Source organism: Gymnoscopelus microlampas (assembly GCF_963454915.1).
Source record: "Gymnoscopelus microlampas genome assembly, chromosome: 3".
NCBI classification, from domain to species: domain Eukaryota; kingdom Metazoa; phylum Chordata; class Actinopteri; order Myctophiformes; family Myctophidae; genus Gymnoscopelus; species Gymnoscopelus microlampas.
In genome coordinates this window covers 27,589,451-27,613,491 of record NC_139940.1, presented here as the reverse complement: position 1 = coordinate 27,613,491, position 24,041 = coordinate 27,589,451, and the positions used below count along the sequence as shown (strand labels likewise).

The 24,041-nt window shown below is 42.7% G+C and overlaps 3 protein-coding genes across 5 annotated transcripts; 2 read left to right on the top strand and 1 right to left on the bottom strand.

The window, feature by feature from the left end:
* Positions 1 to 98: 98 nt before the first annotated feature.
* Positions 99 to 2,068, bottom strand: LOC311042572 (putative transmembrane protein 244). Its single transcript, XM_084053377.1, has 6 exons — positions 1,995 to 2,068; positions 1,532 to 1,617; positions 1,098 to 1,171; positions 889 to 1,014; positions 611 to 655; positions 99 to 523 (listed from the first exon to the last, which is right to left on the bottom strand). The coding sequence occupies exons 1-6, from the start codon at positions 2,025 to 2,027 to the stop codon at positions 429 to 431; spliced, it is 459 nt and encodes a 152-aa protein (XP_083909503.1). The 5' UTR covers positions 2,028 to 2,068; the 3' UTR covers positions 99 to 428.
* A 1,534-nt stretch (positions 2,069 to 3,602) lies between these two features.
* On the top strand, positions 3,603 to 16,590 carry l3mbtl1b (L3MBTL histone methyl-lysine binding protein 1b; the record flags this gene model as incomplete). Of its 3 annotated transcripts, none has more annotated exons than XM_084053748.1 (22): positions 3,603 to 3,938; positions 6,276 to 6,419; positions 6,533 to 6,722; positions 7,047 to 7,266; positions 7,770 to 7,905; positions 8,365 to 8,416; positions 9,153 to 9,247; positions 9,443 to 9,547; positions 9,729 to 9,864; positions 10,110 to 10,201; positions 10,308 to 10,459; positions 11,266 to 11,342; positions 12,026 to 12,111; positions 12,527 to 12,637; positions 12,728 to 12,842; positions 13,283 to 13,382; positions 13,522 to 13,728; positions 13,860 to 13,961; positions 14,070 to 14,134; positions 14,259 to 14,431; positions 14,519 to 14,581; positions 14,981 to 16,590. In XM_084053748.1, the coding sequence occupies exons 2-22, from the start codon at positions 6,309 to 6,311 to the stop codon at positions 15,107 to 15,109; spliced, it is 2,517 nt and encodes an 838-aa protein (XP_083909874.1). In that variant the 5' UTR covers positions 3,603 to 3,938; positions 6,276 to 6,308. The 3 variants fall into 3 exon arrangements, with proteins under 3 accessions (XP_083909874.1, XP_083909873.1, XP_083909875.1); XM_084053747.1 differs by having other exon boundaries at positions 11,266 to 11,351; XM_084053749.1 differs by lacking the exons at positions 13,860 to 13,961; positions 14,070 to 14,134; positions 14,259 to 14,431; positions 14,519 to 14,581; positions 14,981 to 16,590 and having other exon boundaries at positions 11,266 to 11,351; positions 13,522 to 13,831.
* A 1,012-nt stretch (positions 16,591 to 17,602) lies between these two features.
* On the top strand, positions 17,603 to 22,070 carry LOC311041515 (uncharacterized protein). The gene is made up of 2 exons (XM_084051919.1): positions 17,603 to 17,784; positions 19,419 to 22,070. The coding sequence occupies exon 2, from the start codon at positions 19,433 to 19,435 to the stop codon at positions 20,309 to 20,311; it is 879 nt and encodes a 292-aa protein (XP_083908045.1). The 5' UTR covers positions 17,603 to 17,784; positions 19,419 to 19,432; the 3' UTR covers positions 20,312 to 22,070.
* Positions 22,071 to 24,041: the final 1,971 nt, after the last annotated feature.

The window sequence follows — 24,041 nt, the reverse complement described above, 5'->3', positions numbered from 1 at the left end:
GGGAAATAAATATTTTGATTGCATGAGGTTCAAGAGTAATAGGCCAAAACAGAGGCCTGTTTTTGGAGCCACCATGAGCCTGATACTCAGGATGTCTTCATATACTGAATCACAAGCAAAAAAGCAGAACATTCTTTGCATCCATTACACTAAAAACATAATTCTGTTTAGAATTTTGGTCTCTTTAGAATTCGAGAGAATTTGCCAGAGTGGCCTCAAAGTATGTATTTTGTGTGTGATGGGGAGGTAGCATTGTTTCAAGTTTGACAGTTCCACAAAAAGCACATCACCTCAGAGGCACTGTGAAAGGGCACAGAAATCTTTTAGTCTGATCATTTCTATCCCTTAACCAAAACACTGTGCATCAAGCTTTGGTTTAGAGAGAGAAAGAGAGAGGGAGAGAGAATCAATCCGCATGTGCGTGTATCTCAGTAGCTGCTGAAGAGGGGATAACTCTGGTCACTCTGGCAAGTGAAGTAAGCAATCAGCTGACCATTGCAGATCATCAGAAACAAACCGCTGCCTGCGAAACATGAAACCCAACAGCATTAAGAACTGGTCCTATAATATTGAACGTAACTATGACTGAGAAGAATCATCCTGGTCTTACCCAGAGCCAGCCACCATTGCCACACCACGGGAAACTCAAACATCACTGTAACACACATTGCATTTTAAAAGTATGGAATTAGAATAAAAAAAGAATAATCATCATCATGAATGTGTATGTTAGTAGGTCTGAAAACATATGGTATAAGATTTTATATTACAACAATGTGTTTAAAAGGAGAATGTGTGTGGTGTGCAAATGTAATTCAGTGAAAATATCAGTATTGTTTCAATAATGTCTGTCCCAATGTATAAGTGGTAGTGCATGTGTGTGTTCACCTAAACTGGTGAGCAGTACATGGAGCAGAGTGACGGTGAGGGCATAATCCCAGACCCATCTCCTTACCACTGCAGCAAACAGCAGGCCACTGAAGAAGTAAGTTAGCTCCATGGACAGCAGGTTTACTGAAGAAAACAACAACACATCAGTCACAACACAACACTGGTATCCTCATTACTTATCATGTTGTCTGTTAAATTGTGCTTACCTAAATATTTAGAATTAGATTCTGCAGGCTCTGTCTTAAAGTCAAATGGAATCAGTCCATCAAAGTGGTCCAACCTAAATAAGTGGGTTAGGGGTTTAGGTTAAAAGTTCCAAGACGATGACAATGTATGGATTGGGACCAGATAAAAATGGATAATAAACAAATGACTGCTCATGAGAAACTACTGTATGGCCCATTATTTACCTGGCAAAACTGTGTGTGTGTGTGTGTGTGTGTGTGTGTGTGTGTGTGTGTGTGTGTGTGTGTGTGTGTGTGTGTGTGTGTGTGTGTGTGTGTGTGTGTGTGTGTGTGTGTGTGTGTGTGTGTGTGTGTGAGTGAGTGAGTGAGTGAGTGAGTGAGTGAGTGAGAGAGAGAGAGAGAGAGAGAGAGAGAGAGAGAGAGAGAGAGAGAGAGAGTAGAGTAGAGATTCTTACCTGAAGGCACCAAAGCACACGCTTCCAATCATGTAGTAGAGAGAGTAAAAAATGACCAGACAAAGCAGCAAATGGACTAGCACGGTCTGAAAGAGTGACAGAGAGGGGTGTGCATATTAATATTAATCTGTCCAATAAGCATATTATTGCATATTTCTAATAAACTGCCTATAGGCTACAGTATGTGAACCGAACCTGCCTACGGTTGCCTCCTGCAGATGATGTGCAATTTGTGCAAGCAAAGCAGGCTGCAAATCCTACTGTAATCTGTTGCATATAGTATGATTCGGAGTAGTTCATAGTGCAAGCTGTCAACCTTGTAGCCAAAACAAAACAGGTAGCTATTCAATGTTCTATTTATTTACTATCGCATCAGACTTTGTAGCGTATAGTCGTCGACCCTGACACCCCGAACAGTTTTAGTGACACGTGTACATCTTGTTTGCATTGATCGCACTCTTACCTTAGAATCGACCACTTTGCCTTTGAATGCCATCTCATGGTTTACATTTTATGTTGTTTTGCAATAATAACGCAGGCTGCACCAATGCTGCGACTCTCTTAATCCTCGGGAGTTTGGACGTATGCTGCCATCTAGAGGCGAACATAAGCATAAGCTGTAACGTTGATGTGATTTTACGTTGTAGCAGCAGGGTTGCCATGTCCGCTTATTATAAGCGACTTTGGGCTTGTTTTTCCTGTAAAGTCGCATGTAAATATTGGTAGTTGCGGGTTGCGTTTTTTTTTGGCTTGTTTCTAAAGTGTAGTTGCTTAGTTGGGCTTGTTTGCTAATGTTGTTTAAACCAGTGGTTCTCAAACATTTTCATGGCAAGGACTCCCATAATATGTATTTGTCCGCACCACAGTCTGAACATATTTTGTGCCGGGGATCCCCCATACAAGTATGTATTGGTTAAAATGTTTAAAGATATTCCAAAATTACCCCTTGTTTTAGTTGTTGAAAATAGCAGACCTACAAGCTCACAACGAACTTGAAGAGCGGCTATTTTCAAATAGTCGTAGCCCATAGTCGCTTCTTTTAGACCTGGTTGCTTATTTCTGTCGCAGAATTTGGCAACACTGTGTACCAGCCCTACTACTAGTATTACCCATACGATCTGTTGTCTGAAGCAAACAAAAACCATGCAGGCAGCAATAAGTCACGTTTTAACACGTAGTAGTGACTGTGTTTTCACAACTGCAGTAGACCTAATCTATCACAGCTAAACACGGCCCGTAACGTTCTGTTTGCGGGTGCGTAGTTTAGATTATTCGGCAGAAACTAGCCCCACCCTGTAATGGAAGAATAAATGGTTTAGTGAGTGAGACTTGGTCAAACATCATTATACACTCACTGTATGACTATTATTAGCTGTCTAAAAGACTTCTTTAGCCTGGTTGATCAAAGAGTTCAAAGTCAACGAAGTTTAGCGCTTAGTTAAATCGGCGCCGCTCTTCTCTTCACCTTGGTGTCTGGAAAGCAATATTGTGCTGAAAGGTTGATGTTCTGTTAATGTGAAGGATGTCCGCCTGATGTGTCAAGATATGGGCCTTTATTATTATTATTATTATATAAGGCAACACTACGTGGGTTTTGTAGGCTTTAATATGAAGGGAAGCACATTCAGGACATTATTGGTTGGCAACTGAGCAGCACGGTCATTTCATACGGCATCGCACGACGTCGGTGCGACGCATCAGCTTGTAGATCTGTTCTTGTCGACAAGCGACACTACATTACGTCGTGCTACGTAATAAAATGAGGCAGTCGGAGGCCTGTTACTTTTTGTAACATATGAGGCAGAAGGAGGCGTCTCTTCAGGCAGTATTATTGGGTTTATGTTTGAGTGCTCATCATACACAGAGTGCGACAGTGTTGTTTGACAATGACATTTATAAAGCATCCCAGGACTGTCGCTTGACGACAGACAGGGACGTTATTATTATTGCGGTCACTCAGGCAGCGCTCCTGTCCTGGACTCACTAACACAGACCATCACACATTCGCTGTGATGTGATGGTCTGTGTTAGTGAGTTCTGAGTGTTATTATACTCGTATCATCCGTCGGATCGATATGGACCATCATCGATGGTGCTTATATGTTCCACATTGTTCCACATTGATGATCGATAGTGCTGAAGTTTCCCCTGTCATCATCATCATCATCGATAATACACAGTGAAGCAGAAGCTGAAGTTTTCCCTATTGATCGTCATCATCATTATAGTGAAGAAGAAAAGCTGAAGTTTTCTTTTCCCTATTGATCATCATCATCATCATCATCGTCGATATCAGTGAAGCAGAAAAGCTGAAGTTTTCCGAGATCCAAAGTTGTCAGGCAGCGCACATGACACGCATGCGCATCTCTCTATATCCAGCTCTAATAAGAGTTAAAACAGAAACGAGGTGAGTTGGATAATTTACAAAGAATAATAGACCGCGATGCTCATTCATTGCCGTTAAATGGCAGCGACGTCTGATAAATCTGTGTTTATTTTTTGGGGTGCGCAATAATAGATCTCACTATTTTCCACTTTGATTTAAAACAGGCGAGAATAAATCGGTTTTTCAAGTTTCTATTGAAGAAATTAATGAGGCAACACTATTGCATGTGGGGAACAATAACGCAGTGTTTATTACACGCACGTTTCATTTAATGCAAACTGTCGGCGGGCCGTTAGAATGCATTTTCCCCTTGTTATTAAGCGCTAAACTTATTGATTCCAGATTGTCCTTATAGCTCCAGTGCTAATGTGTCGCTAGCCTGTCTAGCCATCATCAATAGAAGTGAACGGATCGAGCTAGCAAGGAGCTGCTAGCTTTATGGCAGCTAGCAGCACAACCTGGGCTGACATTCCGTGACAAGGGGAAAGTAAAGAAAACGGCCAGAGTGACAGAAAACACTCCATCAGGAAATTACATGACACACACTGGCCTTTGTTTGGCATGTACGTGCCTCGTGTCATTTGTTTAGAGGGGTAACTTTAGTAATTTACATAGTTTAAACGTGTTCGTTGGCCTCTCTTTCCTATGCTCCGCCATTTTGTATAAGACGAATGCTAATCATGGGCGCTCTTACATACACTTTATTTATGGCTCAGAATAAAACTGAGGTCCCGGGGTGGGAAGTCTGACTTGATCATGATCACATAGCTTTGACTGCAATTTACTTCTCACATGATTATTAACTACCAGGCGAACGTGAAATGCAACCTAAATTCAATGTTGAACATGCGTCAAGACTAAAACGTTATATCGTGATGTTAATTTGATTAAAACGCTTTCAAGTTGGACCAATCGGCGCGGAAAACAACGTTCGCTTTGAAACCGATGAACAATTAAACGCCACATTTGTCCATGACCGGGCAAACGGCCGATTTTAAGAGATACTGTTAAAACAAGGAAAAGATGAAGTTGTGTCGTTAACTTAAAGTTGGCACATCTTTCTTCGTGTTTGTCAATGATGTTGATGGAGATTTATCCCCATGGGACCGTGTGTGTGTGCATTTGGCTGTTAGTTGACCTGCAAAACATTATTATTATTGACTGTTTTGTCTGAAATCGAAGTGCATGGTGTATCCTGCAAGCCAGCACACTTGCGCCCTCCAGCGGTGATGCAGTGCAAGACAGAATTTAACAAGTGACTATACAGTAGACCAGGGGTCTTCAACGTTTTCAGGCCAAGGACCCCCTAGCTGAGAGAGAGATGAAGCAGGGACCCCCTCTATATTGTATAAAAAACTTTTTTTCGTTTACTTGGTCTGCTCTTTTTTCCCTCTACACCTATACCTCTTTGCCAAAAAATAACCGATCTACAAGCTCACAACGCCTCGCAGCGCAAGGCGTTGTGAGCTTGTAGATCTGCTATTTTTTGGCTAAAGTTTTCCTCAGAAAAATGGATGCTAGGGTTCAAGTGGTTAAGGTAAAAAAAAAATATCCTATCACACAAAGATTTGGCGGACCCCCTGTAGTAACTCTGAGGACCCCCTAGGGGTCCCGGACCCCCTGTTGAAGACCCCTGCAGTAGACTATACAGTAGAATCTTCCTAGGACTCTAGAGTGACGAATACTTTTACATGTTATTTGAGAAATAGAAAACGGCCTCAAATAATCGGCCACAGTCAGTGGTGGAAAAAGTACTTAGTTATTTTACTTAAGTAAAAGTAGCAATAGCACAATATAGACATACTCTGTTAACTTACAACTTAAAAATGTTACTTGAGTAAAAGTAAAAGCATCAAAATATACTTTAAATACCAAAAGTAAAAGTACTAAAATGTTTGAAAGTAGCATCTAAAAAAAGTAGATCTACAAGCTCACAACACGTCGCATCGCGACGTGTTGTGAGCTTGTAGATCTGCTATTTTCAAATAGCCGAGGTATAATATAGGGCTAAAGTGGTTAATGTACGTTTTATAATGTAATAATGTATATCTGGAAAGTAACTAGTTACGAAAGTTTTCAAATAATTGTACTGGAGTAAAAGTACAATATTGGCCTCTGAGATGTAGTGGAGTAGAAGGAAAAGTATTGAAAATTTGAAATATTCAAGTAAAGTAAAAAAAATACCTGAAAAGTAGTAGTACAGCACTTGAGTAAATGTACTTTGTTACTTTACACCATTGCCCACAGTAAATACAATGGTGCAGAAAATCACACATGTAGTCTGGATGGTGTATTTTAGATGACCCTAAAGGTTCTAGAACATTTGTAACTGGGTCTTTTATCACCCTGTCTTTTCAGGAGGTCAGTAGAGCAGGGAGCAGAGGAGTAGTGATGACTGACACTCCCCCAAGTGAAGGCCCTTCTCAGGGTCCAGAGTTTGACATGATGGGGGCGCTGGATTGGAAGGATGGCATAGCCACACTGCCAGGCAGTGACATAAGGGTATGCTGAAGATTGCTCTTGTGAGAGGAAAATCCCTCTCCCTTCATGTGCATCTGTGTGTTTCTGTTATTGTGCACACAAATAAGCACCCCCCCCCTCCTTGTATCTCACAGTTCCGCATGACAGAGTTTGGAACTCTAGAGATTGTCACAGACCCAGAGGTCAAAGGGCAGGAGGCAGAGCCTACCTCTGAGACCTTGGACCCAGCACCGTCTCACAGTCCCACCCCGCCACCAGAGGGCCAATCAGAGACTGGCAAAGCTTCGGCTCCAGCCAGTCAGAGCAAGCCAGGGTCTTCGCAGGGTAAAGTGCCGACAGTACTAACTAAATACTTACACCATTGTTATGAGGCCAATCCTGCATACCATATTCATGAATGTGCTTATGTTAAATGCAGTGCACAGTTTCACTACTTCCAACCTGGCGTCCATATTTTGGGCATGTCATTATAGGCAAAAACATTCAAAAATAGCGAGAATAGCAGATCTACAAGCCACAACACGCCGCATCACGGCGCATTGTGAGTTTGTAGATTGGCTATTTTGGGCATTTGTTGTATGACGAAGTACATGGGGCTTAAGTGGTCACTGGTTACGTTTCATGCCTTGTGTTTACTCTGTTCTGCAGCGCCCCCTGGTCCTGTGCTATTATCTCTTGAGGAGGGTCCCAGTATGGAGGGTCCTAGTGTGGAGGTTGGACCCAGCATTGAGGTGGGCTCCAGTGCAAACATGAGTGCCAGTGCAGAGATGCCACGCTGTGGGGCCTGTGGTGGCCACGTTCCTCGAGATACTCCCCTACTGCAGGGCAAATTCTGCAGCTCCCTCTGTGCCCAGCCTTCCAGTGGCAGGTGAACTCACATCCTCTGTCTCTGTATTATCCATGCTGTTGTTGTGGTGCAACGCTGTGCTCTCTTGAGGTTGGACATGTTTAAAACCAAAACCAACGGACTTAATCTTGCTCATTTAGGTTAATCATATAATCGAGAAGCAGGTTTCTTTTCCCTTATATATCAACAAATCGACATATATTGTATATTATAATTACACACAATATATTATAATTGACTGAATCGATTAACCGTTTAACACGTATTATACTTTGTTGTACATTGGTGGCGTACAAAATAGTGAAAATATCTGCTCTACAAGCTCACAATGTGTCGCATCGCGACACGTTGTGAGCTTGCGACACATTGTGAGCATGTAGAGCTGCTATTTTCACTATTTGTAAAAATATATATATATCATTCATTAATCATAATCAAGGCAAAAGTTAGAAATAATCTTGATATTGATTTGAAGTCATATCGCCCAGCCCTAGCTGAACACCAGTCTTGCATGACTTCTGCAGGTCTTCTCCAGGGGAGCCCAGGGAGAGTCAGGCAGTGGAGGGTGAGAAGCTTGGTAAACGAGTGCGTAAAAAGAGGAAGATCTACATGGATTCTGGTGAAGAGGAAGAAGAAAACCGAGGAGAGGAAGAAGAAGAAGTGAGGACGAATAATACGATCTTTGTCAAAATGTACCATCACTGTTCAGTTCACCACAGTACACAAGCTTGCTGAGTCTTGCCCTGTATTTTACCGGTTTACAGGTTCAGTATAGCTACAGTACGTTGTAATTACTCGGGTGTACTGTACGTATGAAAATATTCAGGTTTCATACAAATTGAGGGAGTTGTTTATATTCTCTAAGCCTCTCTGCTTTCTCACTCTATGAATCAAAACCAAGCATGTAAACAGTAAAATCCTCTGCTCACTTATCCATTTGGAACTCTTAAGAATATACAAATGCAACCAAATAGACCTTTACGAGTCTATTTGGTTACAGTTGTATACTCTCGGAGTTAAATGAACAGTCAGGATTTTACAGTGTAAGGGCAGTGAACGCTGCTTCTTGTTTTTCCTTTAAAAAAAAGTTGTAATTTGGTTTGTTCTTTTGGTTCACAGGAAAAGACCAAGGCTTCCAAAGGCAGGAGAGCTGCCAAATTGGCCAAACTTGGTATGTCACAATGCTGTCACTTTAAGAAAAGGGAAGGCACTGAGGATTTGAGTGTTTGGGATGAAGGATTGGGGGAGTGAAGGTGGTAGAGCCAGGGTCCTCTGCAGCACTGATTGATGATGTCATCCAGAAGCATTCCACTGCTTGAGAAGCATTCCACTGTCAATTTAACCACATGAACCCTAGCGTCCCTATTCTGGGGTGAACATGAGGTAAAAATAGCCGGCTGTTTTCTACGAAGCTATTTGGTGTACAGGGAAAAAAGGAGGTGGCCTAGACTCCTGGTGGACTCCAGTCAGCTAAGTATATAGAGTTTAAGTGGTCAATTTAACTCTTGAGAGTGTACAAATGTAACCAAATGAATTTGGTTGCAAAAGGAAAACCTGCCACAATGTGATATGTTAACACACGTTGTGTAGATAATTGGTCAAATCCTAGATAAAGTTTTATTCTGGATAAGCTATTTTTGTGCATCTCATTATTTTGCACGCCAATGTAGCTGTATACGTAAAATGAGTGAGCAGTGTTTTCAGAATCTTACTCCGTGGAGACTGAGCTAACTCAAACTGAACCAATCAACCTGAGCATATAAGGCGTAGGGTTCAGTATCTGTCCCAGATATAGTTTGTGGTGGGTGTTCACCTGTACTTTCTAAAAACAGAATAATTGGCGTGGAATACTTAAAAATGAGAAACACCCTCACTCATAGCAGATCTTGTTTTGGACTTATCTCCAGTAACTGCCCCGCCCAATAAGAAGCGAGCGTGGAGCTGGCCCGCCTACCTAGAAGAGGAGAGAGCCATAGCTGCCCCTGTGAAGCTTTTCAAAGAGGTATTTCTGCCCAAAACTACACACACATTCAGGGTTATACAGTTGGAAATCAATGTCCTTCTTTAGCTCCTCCATGTAATACAAGAAGTGTGTGTGTGTGTGTGTGTGTGTGTGTGTGTGTGTGTGTGTGTGTGTGTGTGTGTGTGTGTGTGTGTGTGTGTGTGTGTGTGTGCGTGTGCGTGTGCGTGCGTGCAGCACCAGTCCTTTCCTCAGAGCAGGAATAGCTTCAAAGTGGGGATGAAGCTTGAAGGATTAGACCCCTGTCACCCATCTCTGTTCTGTGTACTCACTGTGGCAGAGGTAAGAACATGTATGTTTAGGCACATACCGTACATACAGTATGTATATAACCCCACACAGTAAAAGTGTCTGTGGTAATTTATCCATTTGTAACTCTGAGTGTACAATTGGACCACATTTGTACACTCAAACACTGGGGATTTTACCGTGACTTCTCCTGTCTTGGCATCCTGCCGTGCAGATTCAAGGCTATAGGATAAGGCTCCACTTCGATGGCTACCCAGAGTGCTATGACTTCTGGGTCAACGCTGATTCGTGGGATGTGAAGCCAGCTGGTTGGTGTGAGAAGATGGGACACAAACTACTGCTACCTAAAGGTACAATTGCATCTATAGAAATACCCACACACTCACCTCCGGAGACATTAACACACCAGCCACCCGTCATCACAAATGACAGCAAGAGAACCTGAGATGAACTCCAAAACTGTGCACCCTGGCTTACAACGTAACGTGTGTGTGTGTGTGTGTGTGTGTGTGTGTGTGTGTGTGTGTGTGTGTGTGTGTGTGTGTGTGTGTGTGTGTGTGTGTGTGTGTGTGTGTGTGTGTGTGTGTGTGTGTAGGCTGTAAGGATGGGGAGTTTAACTGGAGCATGTATGTGAAGAACTGCAGAGGACACCTGGCTCCCAAACATCTCTTCAAGAGCCTCAACACAGTGAGTCCTTATTGTGCTATTCATTTTAACAATGTTTTGGTTTTTCTCATCCATTTGGATATTTAATGTGAAATGAGTAGTCATAGAATGTGTGTTTCTTTTCTAGTCTGTGACTCCATCTGGTTTCCGTGCGGGGATGAAGCTGGAGGCTGTAGACAGAAAGAACCCGTCCTTGATCTGCGTAGCAACCATTGCTGGTGTCGTTGACAACCGACTCCTCATTCATTTTGACAACTGGGAAGACACATACGATTATTGGTAGGAGCCGTGAAGGTGTGGGTGTTGGTTGGACAATAGCCATACACACTGTAGCGCTGTTCTGTTATACTGAGGCTGAATGTCCATACAGCATCTGAAAGGCATACACAGTAAAATCCTGAGTGTTATTTTAAAGCTGCAATCCATAACGTATTGTGTGTGTTAATAAAAGGTTATCTGTATAATAGTGTATGTTAACACACTAGTTACACAGTTTTCTCCCCGCTCTTGAATGAATGAATAAATGGTTTATTTTCGTTTCTTTCACCAAAAATAGCCGATCTACAAGCCCACGCAGCACAACTTTGTGAGCTTGTAGATCTGCTATTTTTGGCAAAGAGATTTGGTTTAGACAGAAAAAGTGGTCCAAGTACAGTTGTAACTCAGGTCAGTTTTACTGAGAATATAGGGTTTACGTGGTTAATGTAGATCCTGTGGTTGGGTAGCACCACTACTGGTTGACAAGAGGTTTTTGATTGATTGAGTGATTGAATACGTTGTTAACAGTTTGAAAAAAAAAGCACAGAGGTACAGTTCCATACAAAAGGATGCTAAAAGGATAAACCCAACCAAACCAACCCAAGAAAGCACTATAGCTTGTCTCCATTGGGGTCCTGTGTATTCAATTCATCGAATCCCAAATGAGCTCTCTGTTATAGCTCAACAGTAAAAAGTTTGGTGCTCGCACGGTGGACCCGGGTTGGAGAACCGTATTGCAGATATTACTCTGAGAGTGACAAATGGCTAAATAAACACTGAGGATTTTACTGTTAAGTTTCATAACCCTGGTGTTCACGTGTGTTCAGGTGTGATGCCAGCAGTCCATACATTCATCCTGTAGGATTCTGTGAGGAGGCAGAACTAACCCTCACCACCCCAGCTGGTAGGACACGTACGCAAACATTTGAGTTTTTTCTTCACTTTTATGAACAGTGTGTAGTTGAATCCCAAATATGTATGAGAGAGCAACACATATGTATGAGAGAGCAATACTGAACTGTAGTCGACTATAAAACAAATTAGCTACATGAATAAATTATAGATAGATAGAGGGTATTAATCTTTTATCTTTGTGTGTGTGTGTACATAATGAACATTTAAAGTAATTTCTTCTTGTGTTAAATAACAGTTAAAACTACAAATATACTACCAGTTTACTCCAGAATGTGAAAGGCTAATATTGGCTGTAGAAAGTGCTGTTCAAGTCTTAGGTTGAAGTGTTTGTTATGTTAAGCCCTTTGACCCATTAACTGATCCTGTTCTATAGACACAGGGAATCGTACAAATTAATATCCCCTTACATCCAACCCAGCACTTTATTTTTTCTACATTCTTTGCAAATATCTACAAGCTCAGAGCGCGTTGCAACTTGATGCATTATGAGCTTGCAGATTGGCTTATTTTATACTTTGTCAACGATGATGTCTACAAGCTCTAAACACATCGCATCATGGTGCCTCATTTTTCTTTTAAAAAATGCACCTATAATGCCGTACCCCATATAGGGACAGCATGTTGAAAGTGGTTAAATGACTGACAGGCTTGTCGTGTGTTTCCGCACCTCAGAATATAAGCATCCCAAGAGCTTCTCCTGGGAGAAATACCTTGAAGAGACGGGGACACAAGCTGCCCCCGCACGGGCTTTCAAACCGGTTAGACACTCATACTCCTACGTACAGATGGCATGCATATTCTATTACAACACTCGTAGGGGCCAGAAGGGTTTGTCCACTGGGTTGGCTGATATCCTCCAAAACTCAACTGCCACCTTCAGTCTTTTGCAGATAAAATGGACTGACACATACATTTACAACAGTTAATCAAGCTAATTGATTATAAGAAATAATCACTTAGCGATTATTAATAAAAATATATGCCCTATATTGGGCATGTCATTATAGGCAAAAAGTAGTAAATACATAATGAAAATAGCAGATCTACAAGCTCACAACTCTTCGCGATGCAAATAGTTAATCGATTCATTGATATAAAAGGCTTACTAACGTATGAGTTGCAGCTCGCACTAACCTCTCACCCTGATCGCCATTATGTGTTGTTTTGTTCCAGCGGCCTCCTCATGGCTTCCAGTATGGGATGAAGCTGGAAGCCGTTGATAAGAGGAATCCCATGCTTATCCGCGTGACAACTATAGTCGACACAGAGGACCACCGGCTGAAGGTACAAATGGCGTCTGACTGTCTCGTATGATGACTTTGTGGTCGTGGTTTCATGGTTAATTGGCTCTCGCTCTCCCTTTGTGTCATGTAGATCCACTTTGATGGATGGGTTTCAGAGTATGACTACTGGGTGGACACCGACTGTCCGGAGCTGCACCCTATGGGCTGGTGTCAGAAGACTGGACATCCCCTACAGTACCCCAACGGTGTGATATGGACGTACACATACTTGCACACCTCATTCACATACACACATCGTCTCGCCATCTGCCTTCATTGTGACAGCCAGCAATGTAAAGTATGATTTATACCCCGTTGTGCGGCTGTGTCGCTTACGACGAGCCGATCTACAAGCTCTCGACGCATTGTGAGCTTGTAGATTGGCTCATGTCGGCTAGCGACAGAGTGACACCATCGTATAACGGTGTATAAATTAGGCTTTAGTTACTGAAGTCAGCTGAGGATCTTCAACATGGACATCTTAAATCTGAATGAATTGATGAGTCAGCGCTGTTGCTGCCTCTGCTTAGCTCCTCGGTTATTTAGGAGGACAAGAAAGGATTGTATAATTCAGTCAAAATGGCAGTGGTCTTCATCTCATCAGGTTTCAGTGTTATTAACTCTCCCTGATGAATGTGCATCTTAGGCTCCACGGACACGCCGGTTCCTCCAGGACAAGGCTGTCCTACCCCAGGATGCAATGGGGTCGGCCACGTCAGAGGACCACGCTATGGAACCCACTATACGTTAGTAACACACTTTTCCTTTCCTTTCCTCACATATAAACACAACATTAAAGCACCTTTCTCTAAATATTTGATAGACTTCATGTGTTTATAACAGTCAGAAATTTGTGTGTGCGTGCATGTGTGTTTGTGTGTGTAGTCAGGTGAGCTGTCCATACTCTGAGTTGAACTTGAACAAGGAAGGCTTGGTGCCGGACCGTCTCAGTGGAGAAAGACCCTCAGTCCTCAGCGGACATCCCCGTGGCCGACGTCCCGACACCCACACTAACCCAGCCACGCCCATGACGCACACCCCCACCCCACCAGAGCAGCCTGAAACAGCTGATGACGGCTCCCAAAACAACAGGTGGAGCCAGCTCGTAACTTGCACCAACACTCTCCACTTCACATCGTGCAACTGTCTTTTAAAGCCAGCAATAATCCCCAAGAGATGTTCTATTGGTGTTTAATGTATGTCACTGTTTTCTGTGTTGCTAGGAAACCTGTGGTGGCTGAAGGAGAGCGTTCTGGACGCAACAGCCAGCCTGAGCCACAAGGTGGGGCTAGTGAGCAAAGCCAGAATGGAGCCAGACCAAAGCGGTAACTAACTAGTTTCTTGCAAATAACTCCTGTGTGATGCTGAAATGACAGAGACTATGTAAAGTTTTCAATAGAGGAACCTCTGACATTTCTTTATGGTTATTGCAGGTCTGCACCAGTTCCGAAGTATCTCAAAATGCACTATGTTAAAGAAGAGATTGGAGATGGTAAAGGTATGAGAGAGTATGTGTGTGTGCGTGTGCGTGAGACAAAGAAGAATGGCATAATGTTACAATGACACATTATGCAAATGCATCACAGCTCTCTCCTCTCCTCTCCTCTCCTCTCCTCTCTCAGCCTCTCCAGACTCTATATCCCTTCAGCAGGCTCTCCATGAATCTGTTTTCTCCCCTGGTATATCTGCCTCCCCGCCCCAGAGGGTGGCTCTCTGCTGGGACAAACATTGTCAGCTTCTCCCCGAGGTCTTGGGTCTTACCGCCAAAAGAGTGGCAACCTGGAGTGCCGAAGAGGTCAGACACATGCTCATTTATTTAAAAGAAAGACAAAACGTACGCTCCATCCATGTGCATAACATGTCCTGTTTGTGTGTTGCTCAGGTGGCCAGTTTTGTCAAAGGACTCCCAGGTTGCAAAGAGCATGCTGCGACGTTTAGAACAGAGGTAAGTAGTTAATCACGACTACATATAACGGCAGACAGCTTATTTGAATTGACGACTACTATTGTGTAGCAGCGTTATGCTATTGTAGCCAGCATGAGATAACGACTCGCCTACTGCGAGGGACATCGAAAGAGATGATGTGTACAACTAACTGTACATTATGTAGGATTTAGCCTAAATATTGCAACTGGTCATACTGTCCTCCAGCAGCTCTGCTAGGGAATTACTTCTGTGGTTCCCAAACGGTGTCCCATGAGACAATTTCAGCTGTACCTTGGGATTTTGTATACAACTATACAAAAAGTTATGAATGCTTGTTTTATTTAGTATACAGTATCCATACTTTGTTGTTGGCCAATGGCATGGAGCTAAACTACTTTCTCTGCATCTCTTTTACAGCAAATCGATGGCGAGGCCTTCTTGCTTCTCACTCAAGCAGACATTGTTAAGATCCTGTCAATCAAACTGGGTCCTGCTCTGAAGATCTACAACTCTATCCTTATGCTGAAGAATGCTGACGAAGAGTAGGACTCGCCTCGGGGTGGAATCACTTCCTCTTATAACATAAACTTCTCCAACTTCCCCTTCATCTACACTTTTGGGTAAAGGATAAAGATTCAAAAGAAACCAGGGCTATCACCCGTGAAGTTCTGTTACAGTTCAGGTAGAGACAAGGATGAGTGGAAGCCGACTACTGCAGATTTCACCCATCTCGTCCCCAAGGCTCTCTCCGTGATGGACAGTACTTGTCGCCCTGAGGGAGAGTATTTACATTGTAATATAAGGATTCTTAATTTATATTGTATTCGTTTTCTGAATGACAATGAACGTAACTGCAGGCACCTTTAAGGCTTCTTAATGATGTACAGTTTGTGTATTGGATTTAATGTCATTGCTCTGCTGCATTTCCCTTTTTATTTGAATCATCTTGAAAAGGTGCTTAAACCCAGAGCTCACAGAACAAGCTAAGTGTGTGATTTGTGGCTTTTACTTTCTTTTTTAATACATGCAAAAACAGACTTGAGCAGAGTGCTTTTAGTATGGAACAACTAGATTGTTATCACTATTTGTTTCTCCTCTAGATGGAGACATTGGGCTGCTCTTCATGTCCATGGCAGAGGGTTTTTAAGGTTGGCTCCAGAAGAGAGTGTGTGTGTGTGTGTGTGTGTGTGTGTGTGTGTGTGTGTGTGTGTGTGTGTGTGTGTGTGTGTGTGTGTGTGTGTGTGTGTGTGTGTGTGTGTGTGTGTGTGTGTGTGTGTGTGTGTGTGTGCGCGCGCGACATGCGCGTGTGCGACATGCTTGTGTGCGACATGCATGCGTGCGCGACATGCGCGCGCGTGCGTGCGTGTGCGACATGCGTGCCCATGAGTGTGCTTCAGAAATGAGGAAGTATCTTCCTGCCAGCCCCTGTATCTTGCACTTCCGATCACAGGATTATTTTGTGATTGATTTGGAAGGGCTAATGGTTATTGATCAAGTAAGAGAATTGCAAGCAAGGCTAGATAGTGCAAGACAATATGAGCCAGTTCTGTTTTTTGTTTTGTTTTTTCTATACGTTTGCTTTTGTGGAAAGGCAAAATGTATTTGAATGTAAAAAGAAATATATATATACTGTATATATCTCATTTAGTTGTTTTCATTACTATTTTTTTTCTGTCCTGGTTGATCTAATTGACCTCTGGCATTTAGAGTGTAAATAGTATGGCTGCTGACAGTCATGGCAACCCCAGTAGAAATGACTCCAGAAAATATGCAAATAAATACTTTGAGCGGCAGGACAATTTGTAAAGATTTTGTGGAATACATAATACTGAATTTCACTCTTAACGCTACATGCAATTCAGTTGGGATGTGTACATTAAATTGTTTATACTCAAACGGCTATTATTTAATTTATGGGGTAAATGGTAGCCTATGCAACATTGGCTTGTGAGGTTACTGTAGCTGTTTGCTGGAATGTGTGTGACTGGACAAAATAAACAAGATGCACACTAACTGTTGTTGACTAACTGTTGTAATGTGGTCATTACCTCAGACCTGCAACTTGCAGATCTTTTTACATCCTCAAATTCCCAGCAGGGCCTCACGCAAAGCACGGGAAGTCTCTCCACACAACTTTCATTGCTCTTGATATTTGCACATAGAAATAATAATGCATAAATAATCAATAGGCTAGATGCGAGCAATATTGTAGGTTAATTACAGATTTGGGGTTTTGAATATAATTTCTTCATATTTGTATTTGTCATGGTATCAGCCACTGACACTCCCTCGCTCCCCCCTTCGTCTGACAAATTGTTTTGTACAAACTAATAATAACTGGTCTCGTCGTGGGACTGGCCTGGACTCTCCTTGATTCCCACGACCCTTAAACCACCAGTGGTGTGTAAAGTAAGTAAGTACATTTACTCAAGTACTGTACTTTTGAGGTATTTTTTACTTTACTGGAGTATTTCCAGTAAAGTAATATGTTTTCAGTGCTTTTACAGTACTTCTACTCCACTACATCTCAGAGGCAAATAATGTACTTTTTACTCCACTATGATACTTTGTAGATTTGGATTATTATTACAAAACATACATTTATCACTTCAGCCCTATATTTCGGCCATTTGAAACGCATAGTGAGCTTGTAGATCGGCTATTTTCAAAGCATTTTGCATGCATTACAGACAGTGCACACACACACACGCACGCACGCGCGCGCGCGCGCGCGCACACACACACACACACACACACACACACACACACACACACACACACACACACACACACACACACACACATGCATTGCATTGCAGACAGTGCACGCACGCACACAGCGAGAGAGAGAGAGAGAGAGAGAGAGAGAGAGAGAGAGAGAGAGAGAGAGAGAGAGAGAGAGAGAGAGAGAGAGAGAGAGAGAGAGAGAGAGAGAGAGAGAGAGAGAGAGAGAGAGAGAGAGAGAGAGAGAGAGAGAGAGCGCAGATCAGATCAGCAGCGTGCTTGCTGTACACTGGCTGAAGAACCACTGGATGGAAACATCTGAAGCCAGCAGGGACATGATGGGAAAGTCTTCCTGACTGATACACATCTAAATGGGAGAGAAGATAAAGCTACTATTCTACAGATGATTAGACCACGGAACTTATTTTTTATTTGTTAATTCTTATTTATTCTAACAATGCCGACGATCTACGACGGATGGACGTGAGATTGAAGGCGTGAGTATGAGTAGCTTATTGTTCATCAACTTTATGATTGTAGGATGCGTAGCGCATTCTGATTATAATATAAACACATAAGACGGTAAAGCTGCAGTCAGTGGTGTAAGTATCTAAGTACATGTACTCAAATACTGTACTTAGGTATTGTTTACTTTACTGGAGTATTTCCGATTTTCAATACTCTCAGAGGAAAATATTGTACTTTTACTCCACTACAATTATTTGAAAACTTTAGTGACTAGTTACTTTGCAGATATACATGATTATATTATAAAACATACATTAACCACTTTAGCACCATTTTATACATCGGCTATTTGAAAATAGCCGATCTACAAGCTCACAATGCCTTGCATTGGGAGTTGTGAGCTTGTAGATCTGTTATTTTCAAACATTTGTGTACGTTTACTTATATATAAGTATATTTTGATGCCAATACTTTTGTACTTTTACTCAAGTAAATTTTGGTTTTATCGGACCTTTACTTGTAATAGAGTGTTTCTACATTGCTGTATTTATACTTTTACTTAAGTGAAAATGTGAGTACTTTTTCCACCACTGCAGGCTGCAGTAGCTACGATGATACGTGTCAAGATAAGATAATGAAGGTGATGTTCCTTCCAGCGTTAAGCAGGATGAAAACGTGATCAAGATGTTGGCTACTCAGTTTAGCAACTTTCCTCATCAACTTTTGATTTGCTTGATTTATTTATTTATTATCTCTAGCCCAACTGCATGGGCTACTATATCCAAGAGTCCTCAAACATTCAAAAAAACACTTTCATAGATACAAACACAAACAAACAAACATGTGTACAAGTTAATCACTTAAAATCCACATTAATCCATCATTATGCAGCATACAAAATAACAATAGCAAAATAATATTAACATTAAAACAGTAATTATGCACTGTAGGGAAGCCATGCAATGCACTTTATCATCATTAACTATATATCTATTGTTGCACATAAATGAACTTAAACATATCTTTTTTTAAATCCATTAGTGGTGTAAGGTAGTTTATTCCACCTTTGACAAGCCTGATTCGGGAATACTCTTCTCTTCTACCAAGCTAATTTGGGTTTTGGTAGGACATAATCTGTGCTCTGCCTGTATTCCTTTTCTCATTGACAGAATGTATCTTTCCCCAAAGGGTGTCAGTCATAAATAGCTCTTGGTTTCTTTGTATTAACCATTATTTCTATGGGGAATACAATTTTAATTAGCTTAATTAGTCAGATCAGAAGTGAATTCATATGGTCTGGGCTTATTTATTACTTATTTCTATTAAATACAACTGATATAATAACTTTATATTAACCAACATCCATGGCCACAGTAGGGAGTTTTGTGAGTGGAGACACTTGCATTCCCCTAGAGGGACTTGCTAAAGTAGTTATTTCCTGTTGTGTACAATGCAAAGGAAAGCTCATATTAAACAAATTACATCTGTCATCCTGCCGGATCCACATTCTTATGCTCTGTCGTAAGATGTTTCATGCGCTGAAAATAGCAGATCTCCAAGCTCACAACGTGTTGCGTCGCGCAACGCTGTCGCGCGGCAAAGTATCAATCAGGTTTTAACCCTTCATGTTTTGCTCTCCAATCCCCTCTACTGTCATTTCCAGTGTGAAGCTGAAGGATGACAGCAGCGGGGTCCAGTGGAACGGTCAGTCCTGTCTGTAGCCCCACCCACTCCCACTCATCCCAGTCACCAGCACGGTCAGCCTGTCCCCCAACATGCTGGCGCCGCAAGAGGAAAGAGAGGATTCTTCAGACCAGGCTGCCGCTGCACCTCCGCTCTGCTCCAGGGGTGTGGCTCCTGCTGGGTGTCAGCGTGGTGCTGGTAGGGATGTCTGTGGCGGTGGCCGGCTACGTGGTCTCCGCGCCCCGACCTGGGGGCGGCCGTGGCAGCTCTCACGCCGACCGAATGAAGCTGGCCGGGCCCGTCGTCATGGGCGTCGGCCTGTTCGTCTTCATCTGTGCCGCCACTCTCCTCTATGAGAACCGAGACCGCGAGCTCCTCAAGCTGGTGGCGTCCGATGACCTCGAGGACCTGAAGCCGGACAGCGGCTGGGAGGATTCTGAACAGCACGATGATAGCTTTCAGGACCGCCGTGAGTCAGTGGACATGGAGCAGGGATCCTGCAGCATTTCCTCCCACGCACGCTCGCCCTCCAACCAGATCCGGGGTCCTCCTCTGTCTCCCCGGAATAGACGCAACATCAGCAGCTCCCCAGATGGCCAGCGTGGCCCATGGGAAACGCCGCCGCCACCTGAGAATGGAGAGGCTCTGGGAGGGAGGGAAGGACCGGGGTCAGAGGGGAAGGTGGAGGAGGGGGAGGGGGAGGGGGGATCAACACGACTGACTCGAGTTCTGCACCATCAGGAGCCAACCACTTGCTATCCCTCCTCCCACTGTCCGTCCCCCTCTACGTCCTCGGTATACTCTGACTCGTGCAACTCCAGCGAGATCAATTTTAACATAAGGACAGGCTTGCCCCCCAATGATGGACAATAACACATCAACCACATGCCTTTAAACTCTTACTTTCTAATCGAATGAAATACACACATGGAGATACATGGATGCTCAAGATGTTCCTCCTATTATTATTGGTGACCTTTCATTAAAACCCCAGCATCCGTATTGTGGGGAAATCCTTAGCAGAAAATAGCAGATCTACAAGCAGAAAAGTCACTAGTATAGAGCCCTGAGGGACTCCGGTCAACCAAGTGTAGGGTTTAAGTGGTTAAAACGGGCTGAATGTCTTGTATGCTTCAGAGTGGTGCAGTGGTGAGTGGTGAGTGGTGAGTGGTGCTCCCTTTTCGCCCACCCAGGTTTGGTGGAGTTGAAACTATGCTGTTTGATGTCAGCTTGCCAGCTTGTTGTCTTTACTCTCCCCAAATCCCCAAAGTCAGAGTTTGACCGTATTTGGTCCTTGAGGAGGATTGCAAAAAGTTGGTTTGGTGCCATATTGGGAGATGGACACACACACAGTCACTCATTCACTCCCACTCCCACAGTCATGTTCACAAACCCCCCCCCACGCACGCACACACACACACACACACACACACACACACACACACACACACACACACACACACACACACACACACACACACACACACACACACACACACACACACACACACAGCTTTTGTGTCCCAGGGGTTTTTGTAGGGAACAGAGCTTGATTAGAGGACAACCCAGATTAAAGTCTCCAATGAGTTTATATAATCTCACATTTTATTAATCTGAGAAAATGGCTTTTCGGTGTAAGATGAGCACATAAGGACACGATCCACTCACACAGTCAACACCCACAAACATGCACCATTCAGTATAAATATTGTTTGGTATTCCGTGCACATGCGAATGCAGACTCAAGCTGTTTTTAATTGTGATCCAACCTTTTTATGTTACACAGTGTCAGCCGCACAGCTTTGTCATTCTCAGGAGTCTGTTTAGGCTAGATGTTGAAGAATTGCAAACTTTGTGGTGTAGAGGCCGGGTAGAAAACAACAAGAACAACGGTGGTTGTTAGGAGTTATTCCTGACACGGCTGAGCGCACACATACGGTCCTCTGAGTCCTGTTACTGGAGGCTCACTCACCCACTGTTCTGACCTTTCATCTCTTCATCATCTGATTCCTACGCTTTATTCAAATGTGAAGCGCTTCGGAGCAGCTTGAATTTTCATCCTCTCAGGGCTCAGCAGAACTGCACAAAACAACAACAAAAAAGCAACAGGGAAGGTTCACAGCTATAATGATCCACTTTCTCATTTAGATTCAGGAATATATAACGTTGAGTAAAAACATAGTTTCCACAGGGCCAGCATGCAGACAAATTAAAGAGAGGTAGGGTGAGGCAGGGTGGGATTTTTAATTATCCCGAGCATTCTCCTCCAGCCGCTAATTACGCTGAGGATCAGACTGAGGGGTTTTATAGGTATTTTAGAACTGCAGAGCATTTCCTCTGTTTGGGCCCATGCTGGGTTTCTGCCATCCAGATGAGGACTGAGACTGAAGATTGCAACAATCTGCAAGCCACAATCACACATATCACTCCGACAGCACTTCTCTCTCAGACACACAATGAAGCACTTTTATACGCAAAGATATGATGACATCGATGGATTGCTGATATGTCAGTAGTAGGATTAGGGAGAGAGATCTGTCGTGAGGGTTATGCCATTGTAAATCTGCATACAGTTTTTGTTTGGTTGTGAAATTGTAATCCGATGTTTACATCAGATTAAATTCAGATGTGTTATCTGTCCCTGACTCTGACCCTAAACTCTCATATGAACCTCTGAATCTTTATACGCATACAAATGCAAGATGATCCAAGAATTCCAGAAGAGCTTATTCAGATTAATGTGTGTGTGTGTGTGTGTGTGTGTGTGTGTGTGTGTGTGTGTGTGTGTGTGTGTGTGTGTGTGTGTGTGTGTGTGTGTGTGTGTGTGTGTGTGTGTGTGTGTGTGTGTGTGTGTGTGTGTGTGTGTGTGTGTGTGTGTGTGTGTGTGTGTGTGTGTGTGTGTCTGTCTGTCTGTCTGTCTGTCTGTCTGTCTGTCTGTCTGTCTGTCTGTCTGTCTGTCTGTCTGTCTGTCTGTCTGTCTGTGTGTGTGTGTGTGTGTGTGTGTGTGTGTGTGTGTGTGTGTGTGTGTGTGTGTGTGTGTGTGTGTGTGTGTGTGTGTGTGTGTGTGTGTGTGTGTGTGTGTGTGTGTGTGTGTGTGTGTGTGTGTGTGTGTGTGTGTGTGTGTGTGCATGTGTGTGTGTGAGATTACATCTATTTGGTCAATATGTTTAGAAGCATGTTGTGTGCTATGCTACTCATCAGCACAGGTTTTATAGTGGACTAAGTATTGAGCAGAATTGAATCCTCTGCCCCCCTTTGTGAGCGTTGTGAGGCTGATCATTTAGATATATCAATAGCTGCTTAACCCATTTCTGACTCAAGACACATTCCTCCCACAGTTCCTCATAAGGAGAGGGGAGCTCGAAAGATAGACAAGATAGACGTTTGTGTTTGTGTTTCAAAAGACACAAATAACTGAGAATCACCCAAGCTGATCCCAGCTGTTATGTTAATTGATTCATCCATCCATTGGTTCACAACAGAGTCACCTTGTCAGTCGGTTTGACTGATGATGCCTTCATGAATATGGAAAAGACAAATATCAGTAGATGGACAAATGTTTCTACTCTTCTCTGAGGATGTCATAAAACCAGTGTTCTCAACTGGAACACACACTTCTTAAAAAGAAAAAAGGTGAAAAAACCTTATTGGACTAAAAGCAAAAATCAACTATTAATATCTAGGAAGTGGAACAATGCTCCAAGACACCCTCCACCCTCCGTAATTAACTCAAATATACTTATATCACTCTAGTTTCCCATATTGTTTAACAGTTGTGATTGGTCTAGATTATAGAACTAAACCTTTTAATACCGTGACCCACCTGTGGAGGTACTTTTGGCTCAGGATCCACCAAATATTGTGTGCAGTAATTAAGCACTAAATTCTCATTACCATGTCACAAATGTGAGATAATTAACATTTCTATTTGTATATTGTTCAATCATAAGTACAGTATTCTACCTTTTTAGTCTTCAAATATAGGCTACTAATGATCAAATGAAACACAAGGAGTGTCAAGATCACACAATATTTTTGTGGGATTCTTTTAACAATAATTTACATATATATTTTACATTCAGTGTACAAAGTGCCGTAAATTTCTGTCCCAAATAGTGGATGGAATTGTATTTTTAAAACAAATTAAACGTAGCATATCCTAAAATTGTGTCAGGCATAAACAATACTTATTCAAAAACTATGCATGCATTTCTTTCCCTCTACATGAAAAAGACCCACCTGGCCCTATGCTGTGACCCTCTCATTTATAGTCTATGGCTGTGACCCACTCATGGGTCATGACCCACAGTTTGAAAACCACTGGTCTATAAAATATTACGGGTGAATTACTGACTAATCCAATTGTAGTCAGACCTAGACCTCCTAAGCCCTTTTCTCTTTGCATGCATGTTGCAAGGAGCATTGTTCTGAAATGAACGGCTTCATCTTTTGTGTGTTTGCCATCTTGATGCTCACACCAACTAAAGGTAAGACAATCTGTTCCTTTCAAATTCCATTGATCACATCTGTTCATTTGAGCTATAAACCTAACAACTCTGTTTCCTGTCTGTAACCCATCTCCTGAAGGCAAATAGCGTAATGC

Excerpts from the sequence above, each read along its gene's own strand:
- LOC311042572 (XM_084053377.1), bottom strand. The coding sequence starts at position 2,027 with ATGGCATTCAAAGGCAAAGTGGTCGATTCTAAG. Across the intron at positions 1,618-1,994 it reads GCAAAGTGGTCGATTCTAAG|ACCGTGCTAGTCCATTTGCT; the intron begins GTAAGAGTGCGA and ends TCACTCTTTCAG. Across the intron at positions 1,172-1,531 it reads GTGTGCTTTGGTGCCTTCAG|GTTGGACCACTTTGATGGAC; the intron begins GTAAGAATCTCT and ends CCACTTATTTAG.
- LOC311041515 (XM_084051919.1), top strand. The coding sequence starts at position 19,433 with ATGACAGCAGCGGGGTCCAGTGGAACGGTCAGTCCTGTCTGTAGCCCC.